Source organism: Tigriopus californicus, chromosome 2 (genome assembly GCF_007210705.1).
Source record: "Tigriopus californicus strain San Diego chromosome 2, Tcal_SD_v2.1, whole genome shotgun sequence".
Taxonomy (NCBI): Eukaryota; Metazoa; Arthropoda; class Copepoda; order Harpacticoida; family Harpacticidae; genus Tigriopus; species Tigriopus californicus.
In genome coordinates, this window is record NC_081441.1 from 3,707,788 (window position 1) to 3,719,340 (window position 11,553).

The window sequence follows — 11,553 nt, forward strand, 5'->3', positions numbered from 1 at the left end:
AACAATGCTGACAAGCACCTTCAAAAGGCACAATAGAATCATAAAAGAATAAAAAGTAATTTGATGGAAGTACGTACGGAGCAAATGCGTCCGAGGAAATGCTGTAGTATGACTCCATAAATATGGAGAAGCCCTTGGTTAAAAGCCCAATTCTTGAGTTTCCGAATAACACGTTTCAATTAATTAATGAGCTTTAGGCAAAAAAAAGTAAAAGCCGAGCTTATAAATCGACATCAATCAATATGTATAAAACATGTCTCTTCATTTACTGTCGATTGTGGGTGATAAACGCACCCAAGGAACACGAGAAATATCAGCCTCACTTCATTCTCCATTGTCTTTAAATTGTTTTATTGAAATCATGACACCCTACTTGTGGTGTTCGTGCGATTTGTCAAACACAATATAAGAATCGAATTTTGCTCCAATGACCCAAAACCTTCAGATTTTTTGGGTGTAATACCAAGTATTCCGTGGTCCTCTGAGAGTTCATTGGGGTTAGCTATATCTCTCTTCAGGTGGTTCATAGTCTCGAATCAGATTAATGATCTGTTCGAAGAATGGCTACAGAAAGACGGATGGGGGTGTCCCTGGGTTTTGGAGGATCAAAGAGCTATGATATCTTTAAATATCGGAATGCGGATCATTGACCACTTGCTTGCTTGCTTGCTCACTCGTTCTTTTGGAGGGGTTCTTCGTTGACCAAAGACTGACTGTTAAAACTGGGTGGAGTCCCTCATCTCCTGGTTCTTTTATATGATTTCTACCCTCCTGAAACGGTTTTCTTGGAGGGTTTTGTTGAATATGGATCTGGTGGTCTGCTCTCAAAACCCAGAGTGTACCATCATTATCATCATCATCATTGTGAGAAGCAGGAGCAATAGCAAGCACAGGTGGATGGTTCGTCGACATCTTCTGTGCCCTGAGCTCATGAATTTGGCCAGTCCAATTACATTACCAAACGCCCATTTGTATCTCCAAGAAGGGTAGAACATGGATAACCGGTTAACATGCTAATCAATGAGGGTCTTCCCTAGACAAAACATGCCAAGATCATCGCCCATAATCCAAGTATCGAGCCTGTACTTGAGGAAAGAGGTTTCTTTGCTTGCCTACATGTCCAACTCTAATGGCACCTGAGACGAGTTTGTTGTCCACGTTTTCCCATGAAACAGCATCTGAATAACAAAGGAAGTTGTGTCTATGATGTCTTCTGGGTGCCTGAAATGTTTGAACTCATCTCCATAAAGTGCGGACGTTTTCTCAAGTCACCGGTTGGTGTGTTGGTCTGAATTCAACGAACCAGAGGGCGACAAAAACGTTCGCTTCCCGCCCTCTTGAATTCAGAACTCGGAGTTACTCCTCCTCGTCTTGGTCGTTGTCGTTGTCCATCTATATCTCAGTCGCAATCAAGCACAACCCTGAAGGGTTCATGGCGACTTTGGACATGAGAGAGGTTACCTACAAGCACGGTAAGGGGGGTCTCGTTGGTCGGTCGCTTTTTTCCATCAAGTTGAATTGACGTGGGGAACAAAATCGAGGTACGAGTGCGAATCTCAAGCACGTCCGATTTCTGACGGATCCCAGATCCAACTGAAGATCGGATGAGCTTCATAATTGACGAGAAGTCACTCTTCGCTCTTGATCTTGAGGGTCCAGACACAGTTCCACACCCAAATGCTCAAGATCACATGAGTGGCTGGTATCTCTTAATGAAATCAACGTGCTCTTTCGTCGGGGGAAAAAGAGGCTTCCTCGGATTCCTTGGTGGTCTTTGACAAAGTCAAGAAAAATATGAGGACCCTCCAATGTCTTGAGAGGGCGACAGAAAATCAAGTTCATTGGCGTGTGACACGTGGAGCACGCTGGCTCCAAGATTAAACGTGTAATTGATAATTAAGTTGCCGTGGAGCAGCCCGGGTAATTGATTAGACAATCGGGCGTGGAGGATCATATTTCAAGCATCCAAACGAGCCATTTCTCAACTTAAAGACGAAAATTGGTGGTTGTCACTGCGCCTTTCCTGCCGTTTGGTGGGGATCTTTGACTGAATCATGCTTCCAAATCTGGGAGTTGGGGAGCTATTATTGCCTCTTATGGAAATGACGCGATGCCTCCAAAGAAAGAGAGACTTTTTCCCTCCTCTGTTGTAGGTTGAAGATGGCTTTTTTTTTACTCTGTCGTAAACCACTGGCTTGGCTTTATTTTCCAGGTCTTGTTGGCGAGATGCACAATTCACTCGAGGAAATGTGAAAAGACATGTTCTGAAGTGGAAGTAGAGGAACACACGCTCTGCGGATGCGAATGCAAGATCAAGAGACATCACTGTAATGACAAACAGGTAAGATCGATGAGGTCCCTAGTGCGCTTTCCCATTAAGCCGAAATGAAATCAAACTAATGTGAAGTTGACCGCTTTTGGGAAGGATAGGCTGGCGATACTTAGATATGGCCCACTAGTGACATCTTTTGAGGATTAACATTGAAGGCCATGAGTATTTAGAGACCTTTGACTGAGTTTGCTCATTGAATATCCCCTGTCCGAAGGTGCTCAGAATTGTGTCAATCGAATACGAATAATCACAACGAAAATTCATGTTTTCCGTTTTCGCAGTCTTTTTTCAACATTATTATCAATTATATTCAACCCTTGCTTAATATATTTACCTGATGATCAGTTCCGGCGTTGCCACCATTTCACTGATACAATTTTGCTTTGCAATCAAATCTTACGAAAAGTTGTGTCCAAATCACCGAAGAATGCTGGATCGCAAATATCTGAGGCAAAACTCGTCTTCTTGTTCGTTCCGATCTAGCAAACAACACAAGGGTGAATGGCTGTAAATTTGGCATATCTTAGGATAATAAATCATTCGATGATCGTCAATTTGGCACGGTTCGTTAGTGGCAAAAGTAAGACTCAGATGTCATTTCAAAAAGAGTCCGTCTGCTCTTTGTGTGGCTTTAAATAGTGCCCGGCTACTTTGAATAGAGCATTTCGTCGAATTCCCTTCAATAGGGCGGAATCAAATGATCTATGAACACATCTCCTCCATCCAGTTTATAACACTTTTATGTACGTACATTTGCCTTTTAGAGTTGCGTGGGAAACTTCAAATCCCATTGGAATGAAGCCACAGAGAAAGAGAGAGAGAGAGCGTGGTTGGTGCGCTTCAAAGTTCGAACGAATCGTTTTAGGGCTCGAGTATCATGCAATAAACTGGCTTTAAAGTTGCTCACTAAGATAACCAAATCGGGCGAGTGATTGCGTGGTTTTGCGGGGCTGCACTTTCAATATTAGCGATCCAATTTATCTTTCAAGGCGCCTCTCTGGAAGCATCCTTTTCAATGCGTTAATACTAACTCTTGTGGAAACCGGCCATCGATCAAACGTAGCCCATTGACAGGTTTTCCTGGGAGCTGAAATCGTCGAAATACACATATGATTTGAATATGTGGGCCGTATTAGGGATGACAATGGGGTAACCCCGCATTCTTCCTCGAATTTGAAACCATATTTGGAAAGGAGTCATCATTGCCACATCCTCGTGTCACTTTTAAACGTCTGGGCGAAGTCTCTTGGAATTGAATAATGTTGCATTGGCAGAGATTTTTCAAAAGGCAATAAAGATATTTCTTGCAGAGAGGGAAGGCAGATTATCAATTGCGAATAGGGATTCTTTTTTAAGATAAAAAGTCTGCAACCAAGATACGATCGAGGACCGTTTGCCTTTGAATTAGACATATGTATAATTCCAACTTCTTAGAGGTCACTTTCGCTATTGCAACATTAAACAGCAGTAACGAGAGGAAAGTTATCTCAACAAAACAGCAACTTTGATTGTCCTGTATTTCAAAACTGACGATAAGACATAAATTGGAAGAAATTCCTAAAAGTAAGTTACCTCACCAAAGACCTCCTTGACCTCCTGATCTTTCACTCTTGTCTGGTCATTTTGGATACCATGAGGTTGGCTTCCTGACGAACGAATTTCTCAAATTTGCAGAACTTTCAAATGAAAATATTTCATTATTCTGCAAATAACCAATCAGTCCAAGTCATTCATTTTCGGAACCCCTACCAGACCAAGTTCAGACCTTTTTTTTTTCTTTTCCATTTGCATTAGATATAAGCAAGTTCAAATTGATTATTTGGTATGAATCCTGGTTTGGCAAATTTGAAGCTATCACGAAATGGCCGAATCCATGTCGTTAGGTCGTCACGCTGAAATGCGATCAAACAAATCTGGCTAGCTCGATAGGTCTCTGTCTGGCCCTAAAAATTCAGGGGTTCCCAATATGGAGGAGGGGATGAAAATACTCTATGCCCAAAGCAATTGGCCCACATTTTTATGGCGAACAATAATGCGTAATCAGATACGCATAACACGTTGGATTGAAGCGGGCTGACTGGCCTGCCCCTCAATCCCAATCCTCCACATCGTCTCCTTGGAATCCCGGTTTTTTCTCTACTTTAACCCAGGGAGGGTGACCATAAAAGCTGAACTGGCCTAATGAGATCAGATCTATTTTCTCGCGAGAATAGGGTTGAATCTCAAGGTGAAATGATTTCATCCTCTTTTTTAAACATTATTTTCAGGAGTATCGCAAAGAATTATGCAGTTGTCAATGTCGCGATCTGTCAGCTGTGGAGGAATGTTATGAATCTGGACGCGTTTGGGACCCTTCCAAATGCATGTGTCGATGTCCATTATCCACGTTGCAGGAATGCTCCTCAAAATATGTATTTGATTTCACTAACACATGCAAGTAAGTAGAGTTAATGGGTTAAAATGGATAACTTAGATGAAAAATACCCATTTTTTTTAGAAAATAGCGCAGGTTCTGGCGTATTTACATGTTTGTGATAACTTAAGTAATACAAAATCTATGTACTATATAGTTTCGCCTTGCGCTCTTTTTAAGATATTTACTTTCCGGTGAAAGTACCAATCTAGTTCAGTCTGTTGATATGGCCCTCTGGCACTTGAGAATTGGCCAAGATAAACATGGATGATGAATCATTGTGTGTGTGTGGTCGCAATGAGGCAGCGCAGCGAGTACTTGATTGACAATTGCTCTCGCTTCCAGAAAAAATACAGATGGAACAAAGATAAAGGCAGTAATGAATCGTTTCTGTGGCTCTCTCAATAAAACCAAACGACCAAGATGCAACATTTCTTGCAATAAAAAAGTCATGCTTGGCTTTCAGTTTAATTGATTTAAATTTCGTAAGAATGCAATTCAATTCAAAGTCAAGGTTGTAGATAATTTGGTCAAACTGATGGAGATGGCCGACAAAAAGACTCTCCTAAATTGAGCCCCTTTTGCTTTCTTTTCAGATGTATTCCGGAGGAAAACAACGAGATCACATATCGTAACGAGCGCTCCCAAGATCCGCCGGGCGAACAAATGTTGCCAAGTTGGGAGATCTTGGCCATCGCTGGTCTCGTGTTTGGCATCCTGTTCTTTGTCATACTCTCATGCAGCCTCACCCGCCACGTACGGACCTTGAGGAAGCAGCTGGACTACAAATCCGAGGTCCGCAGTCCCAGTGGAACCATGCTCACCAACGGCGGATTTCCGCGCCACCCACCCGGAAGTCTGCTCAACGGCGGGAGCCCCACATAGGGATTCGGGGGGCGGTATAGAAGGTACTCAATTGAACAAGAAACGGCCTTGGCCGCATCGCCGCAACACTCACCTCCAGAAGAGCTCGAAACCACGGCTATGATCTCAGCACCCCAGTCCACATCCCGCGAAGTGGACCTTCAGCACCCACTGGACACCTTGACCCGCATGAGCCGCACCCGCGGCGCTGAAGGCCAACAAGTTCAGATCGTGTTTCGACATGGGGACAAACAAGTTGAGCTCCAATGCCGGTTGCTGCCGGATCAGGATGCTGACTCCATCGGAGCCGATTCTGGAACGGTCAGTGGGAGTGACTGTCCTATTCGGCACAGTCCCAGATCCGTGGATGTCTAGCTCCGGCATTCGCCTTGTTCTTTCTAGTCTTTCCATCTGAGTGTACCTCTATTATCGCTGAGCCCCACCCTTCTCATGTTGATATGACAAAGACATTTTCCCTCGCCCCCGATGCTGTGAATGAGTAAACCTTTATGACTGAGTGCATCAGGAAATGGATGAGTGACCGATGGCGCGTAAATCTGAATTCGAATCGTTGAACGTAAGACAATGAGTGTGATCCAATCACAAACAAGAAGCTGTGTCAGTGACAGGCACATGAACAGTTTTATACATTTCATTTCTTATGATAAGTGACCATTATTATGGACTGCCGAGTTCGGCATTGAATCCTATACCTTTACGTAGATTGACTAGAAAGCCTACAACAATTCATGTGTTTGAAGTACAATGAGAACGAAAATTATCATATATTGCCTTACCCCCAAACAAATACACGCGTTTCCATTTGATTTGATGTTTCTCATTAATTGCCTATTATTTCATTCCGATATCAGAAGGTGAGGTAATCTCGGTGACTTGTACACATGCGTCAAGGAGTCGAAAAACTCTGGGAAAAGCAGAGAATCATTAAGTGCCAAGATATTCCCTGTATCAATAGTAGGTGGAAGTAGTACATAAAATTTACTAGATTTTCAGAATAAGCCGGGACATTGTTCGTGAGATACTGGCATATTACTCAAAAGTATCTCAAAGTTGGACCTTCTCTGGAGGTCAATGCATAATCCAATGGAGTTACTTTCTTGGAACTATCGTAACCATGGAAATGAATAAGAAAAAAAGTAAATGGAAAATCAAATCATTAGTTTGAGGGAATAAAAAGAAAGTTGCTGCTGTAGCGGACCACGTTGTTCCGCCAACACTGCATAAGATTGCACTGATCCAGTCACTGATGAATAAGAATAAACGGGATACTAAATATGTTTAGCTTTCCATGATAGAAGGGAGTTTATTCAGAATTTGTTCGTCCCCATTCACTCTTCAAATTGAAAAAAGGGTATCCCGAACTCATTTCGGTGTAATTATTCGAAAACAAGTAACTGATTTCCTCTTTTCTCTCTTTGTATAGAAGTGAGAGAAGTTCGAGATGACTAGCCCAAAGCGGGTGAAGTGAATTAATGTTTGGTTATTTCAACCACTCCTTAGCCAGAAATCTGAAGTGGCCCCCATTCAAGGCAAGATGGGAGGTTTTTTTCTCTTCTTGGATTGATGTGCGTTTGAGATGATATCAGGATGACTTTATGGCTCACAGTTCTTCTTGTCAATTGACGGACCTGATTGAGATTTATCAGGGATCTCACTCTCGAGAAAGGGTTGGTTGGGCTTTTTATGTCTCATCCTTCTTGACCAGCAGACAGACGTGAGAAGGGAAGTGCAATGCGATGATTTCGAGGGATAATTGAAAGATCTGTCGGCCAGGTAACTAGTAGTTTAATGTGGAATCATTCAAAACGGCAGGTATGATAAGCATATGTATATAAATTTATGTATGAGTCCATGTCAAGACTTGATTGTTGCGGCTTTCTCAGACATGGGAGCATCAAATTCCAAAATGTGTTTCCTCATGTAGAAAAACTATAAGAAACGAAGAAATTAATAACGAATGTTTAAAACCTGTGGCTTTTTACGAACATTTCTCGATGTTTCGCAAAAAAAATGTTTTTTAGGGGTGTCCCTATTATTGGGCACAATATTTTCATGGTAGGTACTAGTGACCAAACCTGGCCTGAGAATCATATTTTGTGCCATCTATGGACATCAAAAAGTTACTAACCCTTCAAAATTCTTCTTCTTAATTCAAATCATCATAAAACGTTAAATTCCCCGCCAACAATCTAGAGGGCATTATAACAATGAGTATTAAGAACCCATTTCATTGTCATTAAGCCAATCAAAAAAGTGAGTGAATCTCATTGTAGAGATAGTGGTCAACGGTATGTATCCCTCCTTACAAAAAAGGGACTAGATGCTCTAAAAATCAGTAAATATTTTTTCTCACTGAAATTACCTCTTTGAGAAAGAACATCTCTCTCCTCAAAAGTTTGAATAGCGATGATAAAAAGTTGTTATGCAAACCTTTGGTAATTACCAAAGATAACAATTGTCAATTTAAGTTATGGTGCATTTGCACGAGATTTATTGGGACAAATTATTCGACAAGCAATTCCAGAAATTGTAGACATCTGAAAAGGGGAACAAAACTTATTTATTTTTATTTATAGTCCCCATGCCTTTGTCTGAACCCCCTTATATTTTTAAGATTAGTCAAGTTGATTCACCTTGAAATTGTGAACAGGACTTCGGGCTATGGCCAAGACCAAGGCTTTAACAGATTTAAATTAATGCATAAATGATATTGAAGTGCATTAACGGATTGAAACTTAGCTTATATTTTAGAATTGAATAAGCATGCTTGATTAAAATACAGACGCTAAATCTTGTGCAAATCTACACATGCATTTCAAAAACAAGGCATTTTGTCCACTTTTCAAAAATCTAACATTTCCGATATTATTTGTCAATTTATGTGTCCAAATATATCTCGTGTAAATGCACCATTAGTAACGAAGTTCAAGTTGGAGGCATTTTGTGGCACCCATCCTTTGTAATCTGCTCCTAGATTTTTCGACCTTCCTTATTCGCACCGTCAATTCTTGCCTATAATTTCCAAATTCCTATAATTTCAAAGCTGAGGCTGCTGATCTGACCTGAGCAAGGTATATTTTCCGCATGACAGGTCTAGTGGTCTAAACAGTCTGTTGTGTTTTTCACCCTTCTTGTGCCTTACCTTAAATGATGAATATATCATTTAGTTGGTCTCTACATTTCAAACACTTTGAGGTGTAGCCTTGTTGAATTCTATGCGCAAGTTAAAGAATATTTTTGGTTTTTGATTTAGCTTCTTGTCGTATTCTTATAGGGGATGGATTAGCGTTGTGTTTGGATTTGTCTGCTTGCTTCATATCGGAAAAGTAGCTCCTTCTTTCTCATGTATTGCACTTTAAAGTTTACATTGCAACTTAGAATGGACAAAAACTTACCGAGATATATCCTTCAATGAGGCCTAATGAACTACCAAAAGCGACATCCCACCAATGATGTCGTCGATCCGTGATGCGAGTAACCGACGCCAGAAAGGCGGCCACAATGAGCACGACCACGGCAAAATGACGCCACAATTTTCTCCTGTTCTTTGGATATCTTTCGAGGAGATACAGCTAAACAAATAGATTAGATCTTAATTTAGATCATGACTGAGAAGTAACAAACCAATTGATTAAAATGATGCGCAAGCTCATTGAAGCTGTTGCGGTACTAACGATAGCAAAAATTGACGCGTAGCAAGACATTTGAGCATGTCCGGATGGGAAGCTCTTCATTCCATCATAAATGGCCTTTGGAGCACCATTTCGAGCCGTGTTTTGATCCTGGCACCACGAAATATCAAACGTCACGTAACTGCCACAGAAATGAGAAATCTTATATTCGTAACCCTGATAAGTGCTTTTCAGCTTCGTCCTCACTGGTTGGCATTTTCCGTGCAATCAAGTTTGGTCCAATCGGGATTACAGGTCTCCAAGAAATGTGGCCTCGCCTCCGGACAGAAGGTCTTGAGGGTCTCATTGGTCAGAAATGCCACGCCCGTGAACACCCAATACCGTCCATACAAGGACCAAGCTCGGCTCCACGAGAGCTTGCTGTTGTCATCGTTAGATCGGTTGGGATCGGCAGCTTGGAGAAGACCTAATTCGCAATATTGGAACTAAAACGATATCAACCGAAGTGCAATCTCGTCAATCCGAATGCTGGTAGGCAATCGAGTGTGTAAAAATGCTTTCTTACGATGAACAGGATTGGTATGAGCATGTGGAACACGAGAAGACTAGAGGGGAACGTGTCGGTGGTGTATTTGTGGCTAACATTCGGATCGTTGCAATAGAAGCCAATACTTCGGGGCGGAATCCAGGCCATGAGACAACTTAGGATTGTCATGAGGATGGGCAGGCTATACGGGCCCATTGTCATGGCCATTGCTCTGACCAAGGTTGACTGAGAACGACTGGCTTGAGATGCACTCTGACTAATGTTGTGATCGATAACTTAGGCAGATCGGATCATTTGCGGCATTTGGCTGAAAAGCTGGGCCATGTTTAAATGGGGTTATCTTTGGGTGACATCACGCACTCCTAAGTTGGATGGCCTCACTACACATTTAGCTGAGCGTTTTGTCCCTCACAGAGAAACAGAGAGGTCTAAGTGTACGTTCAACGCCATCATAAACTTCTTGTAGTTCACTTTCAGGTGGAATCAAACACACGGAATGGATTGTAACTGAGTTGCCAAACCTAGTTTTAGTCCAATCCAAAAAGTCTAGCAAGACAAGGCGTTCCGTTGGGAAAGCAAACCTAAGTTATGCAGTGCTTCTGCTCTCCAGTTCCTTTGAGGATTGCCATGTCCAACTTAGAACATAAAAACGAGAAAAAAATTCGGTTAGTTTTTTTTTTTTAAATAAATGAAAACAAATGTAATCTAAACCATCCGTTGACCATACTGAATGAAATTTAATCCCGATTTCGCCTGGCATTGTGCTAAATGGCGCTCTTTAAACGAGCCACCTTGCCAAAAAAAACACCTCTTTTGAATTGTAGATGGCAATGGCTGCTGAAACTCATGACACCAAGTTCACATTGTCCGATAAACAGATATGAAGCGTAATACCTACTGTTTGATCAACATTTTTATGAATCACGATCAGCCTTAACGTTGCTGCCCCCAATGAAATATACGTAACTTATCTCTATGCTATTTAATGCACTTTAAAAACAAATTGTCGTAAGAGTGTGGTTGTCATGTTGGTCCATACAGGGACAGACAAAATTCGATAAAATTGCATTCCCAGTAGGGGCTATTGAGTTCGCGAAAAGAATTTTTCCTTCATATGACTGATACCTTGCATGGATACTATTCATTCGTTTTTCAGATGGATAATTTAACTAAGATACATCTTTTATTACGATCAATTGAGCATTGATAATAACAAGAAAGAAGGGCCCATTCAGATGAATCTCTCTGGCCCATAGATCGGGTATTTGGTGACTCTGTGGCTCGGATTGCCCCGCTTGAAGCACGAAGGAAACCCGGCTCTGCCCCGAAGAATGTGACATTTCTTCCTCGTAAGTTTGCATCCGTGTTTGGGGCACTTTCGGACTAACGGATGGGCGGGATTCTCGTCCCCCGGTATCCCTGGGCCATTCTGATCCAGACTGACTTTCCGGGCTGGCACGCCTCCTTTTCCGGCGCTCAAACTGGGGAAAATGGAGCTGAGGAAATGGAAGATCACTTCTGCCCCACTGATGAAGGAGAAGCCCATGCAGAGCCCGAGAATGCCACCTGAGTTGGCAATGTAGGAGGTTTTTGTGGTTTTCACATCTTTTAGGAACTTTTTGGCGTACGGATCCTGGAAAACGTGGAGGTGGTTTGAATATCAAGCTCAGAAGCCATTCATGGTCAACAAGATCGGAACAACGAATGCATAATCTTAGAGCCAAGTAACAGGATTTTAGGAGTA

The 11,553-nt window shown here is 41.9% G+C and overlaps 3 protein-coding genes across 3 annotated transcripts in view; 1 reads left to right on the forward strand and 2 right to left on the reverse strand.

Moving 5' to 3' along the window:
• LOC131892607 (uncharacterized) overlaps positions 1–6,436 on the forward strand; it is a 34,376-nt gene extending 27,940 nt beyond the window's left edge. The window contains exons 4-6 of the mRNA XM_059242425.1: positions 2,213–2,341; positions 4,600–4,769; positions 5,342–6,436. Coding sequence (XP_059098408.1) covers positions 2,213–2,341; positions 4,600–4,769; positions 5,342–5,630 — 588 coding nt within the window. The 3' untranslated portion in view covers positions 5,631–6,436. The remainder of the gene's footprint in view (positions 1–2,212; positions 2,342–4,599; positions 4,770–5,341) is intronic.
• A 962-nt stretch (positions 6,437–7,398) lies between these two features.
• LOC131877152 (phospholipid phosphatase 1-like) lies at positions 7,399–10,289 on the reverse strand. The gene is made up of 5 exons (XM_059222753.1): positions 9,828–10,289; positions 9,509–9,747; positions 9,305–9,443; positions 9,026–9,202; positions 7,399–7,559 (listed from the first exon to the last, which is right to left on the reverse strand). Exons 1-5 carry the CDS (start codon positions 10,014–10,016, stop codon positions 7,485–7,487), a joined length of 819 nt encoding a protein of 272 aa, XP_059078736.1. The 5' UTR covers positions 10,017–10,289; the 3' UTR covers positions 7,399–7,484.
• A 681-nt stretch (positions 10,290–10,970) lies between these two features.
• The window catches only part of LOC131877148 (pickpocket protein 28-like), a 21,550-nt gene continuing 20,967 nt past the window's right edge, over positions 10,971–11,553 (reverse strand). The window contains exon 11 of the mRNA XM_059222749.1: positions 10,971–11,442. Coding sequence (XP_059078732.1) covers positions 11,041–11,442 — 402 coding nt within the window. The 3' untranslated portion in view covers positions 10,971–11,040. The remainder of the gene's footprint in view (positions 11,443–11,553) is intronic.

Excerpts from the sequence above, each read along its gene's own strand:
- LOC131877152 (XM_059222753.1), bottom strand. The coding sequence starts at position 10,016 with ATGGCCATGACAATGGGCCCGTATAGCCTGCCCATCCTCATGACAATC. Across the intron at positions 9,748-9,827 it reads TCATACCAATCCTGTTCATC|TTCCAATATTGCGAATTAGG; the intron begins GTAAGAAAGCAT and ends ATATCGTTTTAG. Across the intron at positions 9,444-9,508 it reads TGCACGGAAAATGCCAACCA|TTACGTGACGTTTGATATTT; the intron begins GTGAGGACGAAG and ends TTTCTGTGGCAG.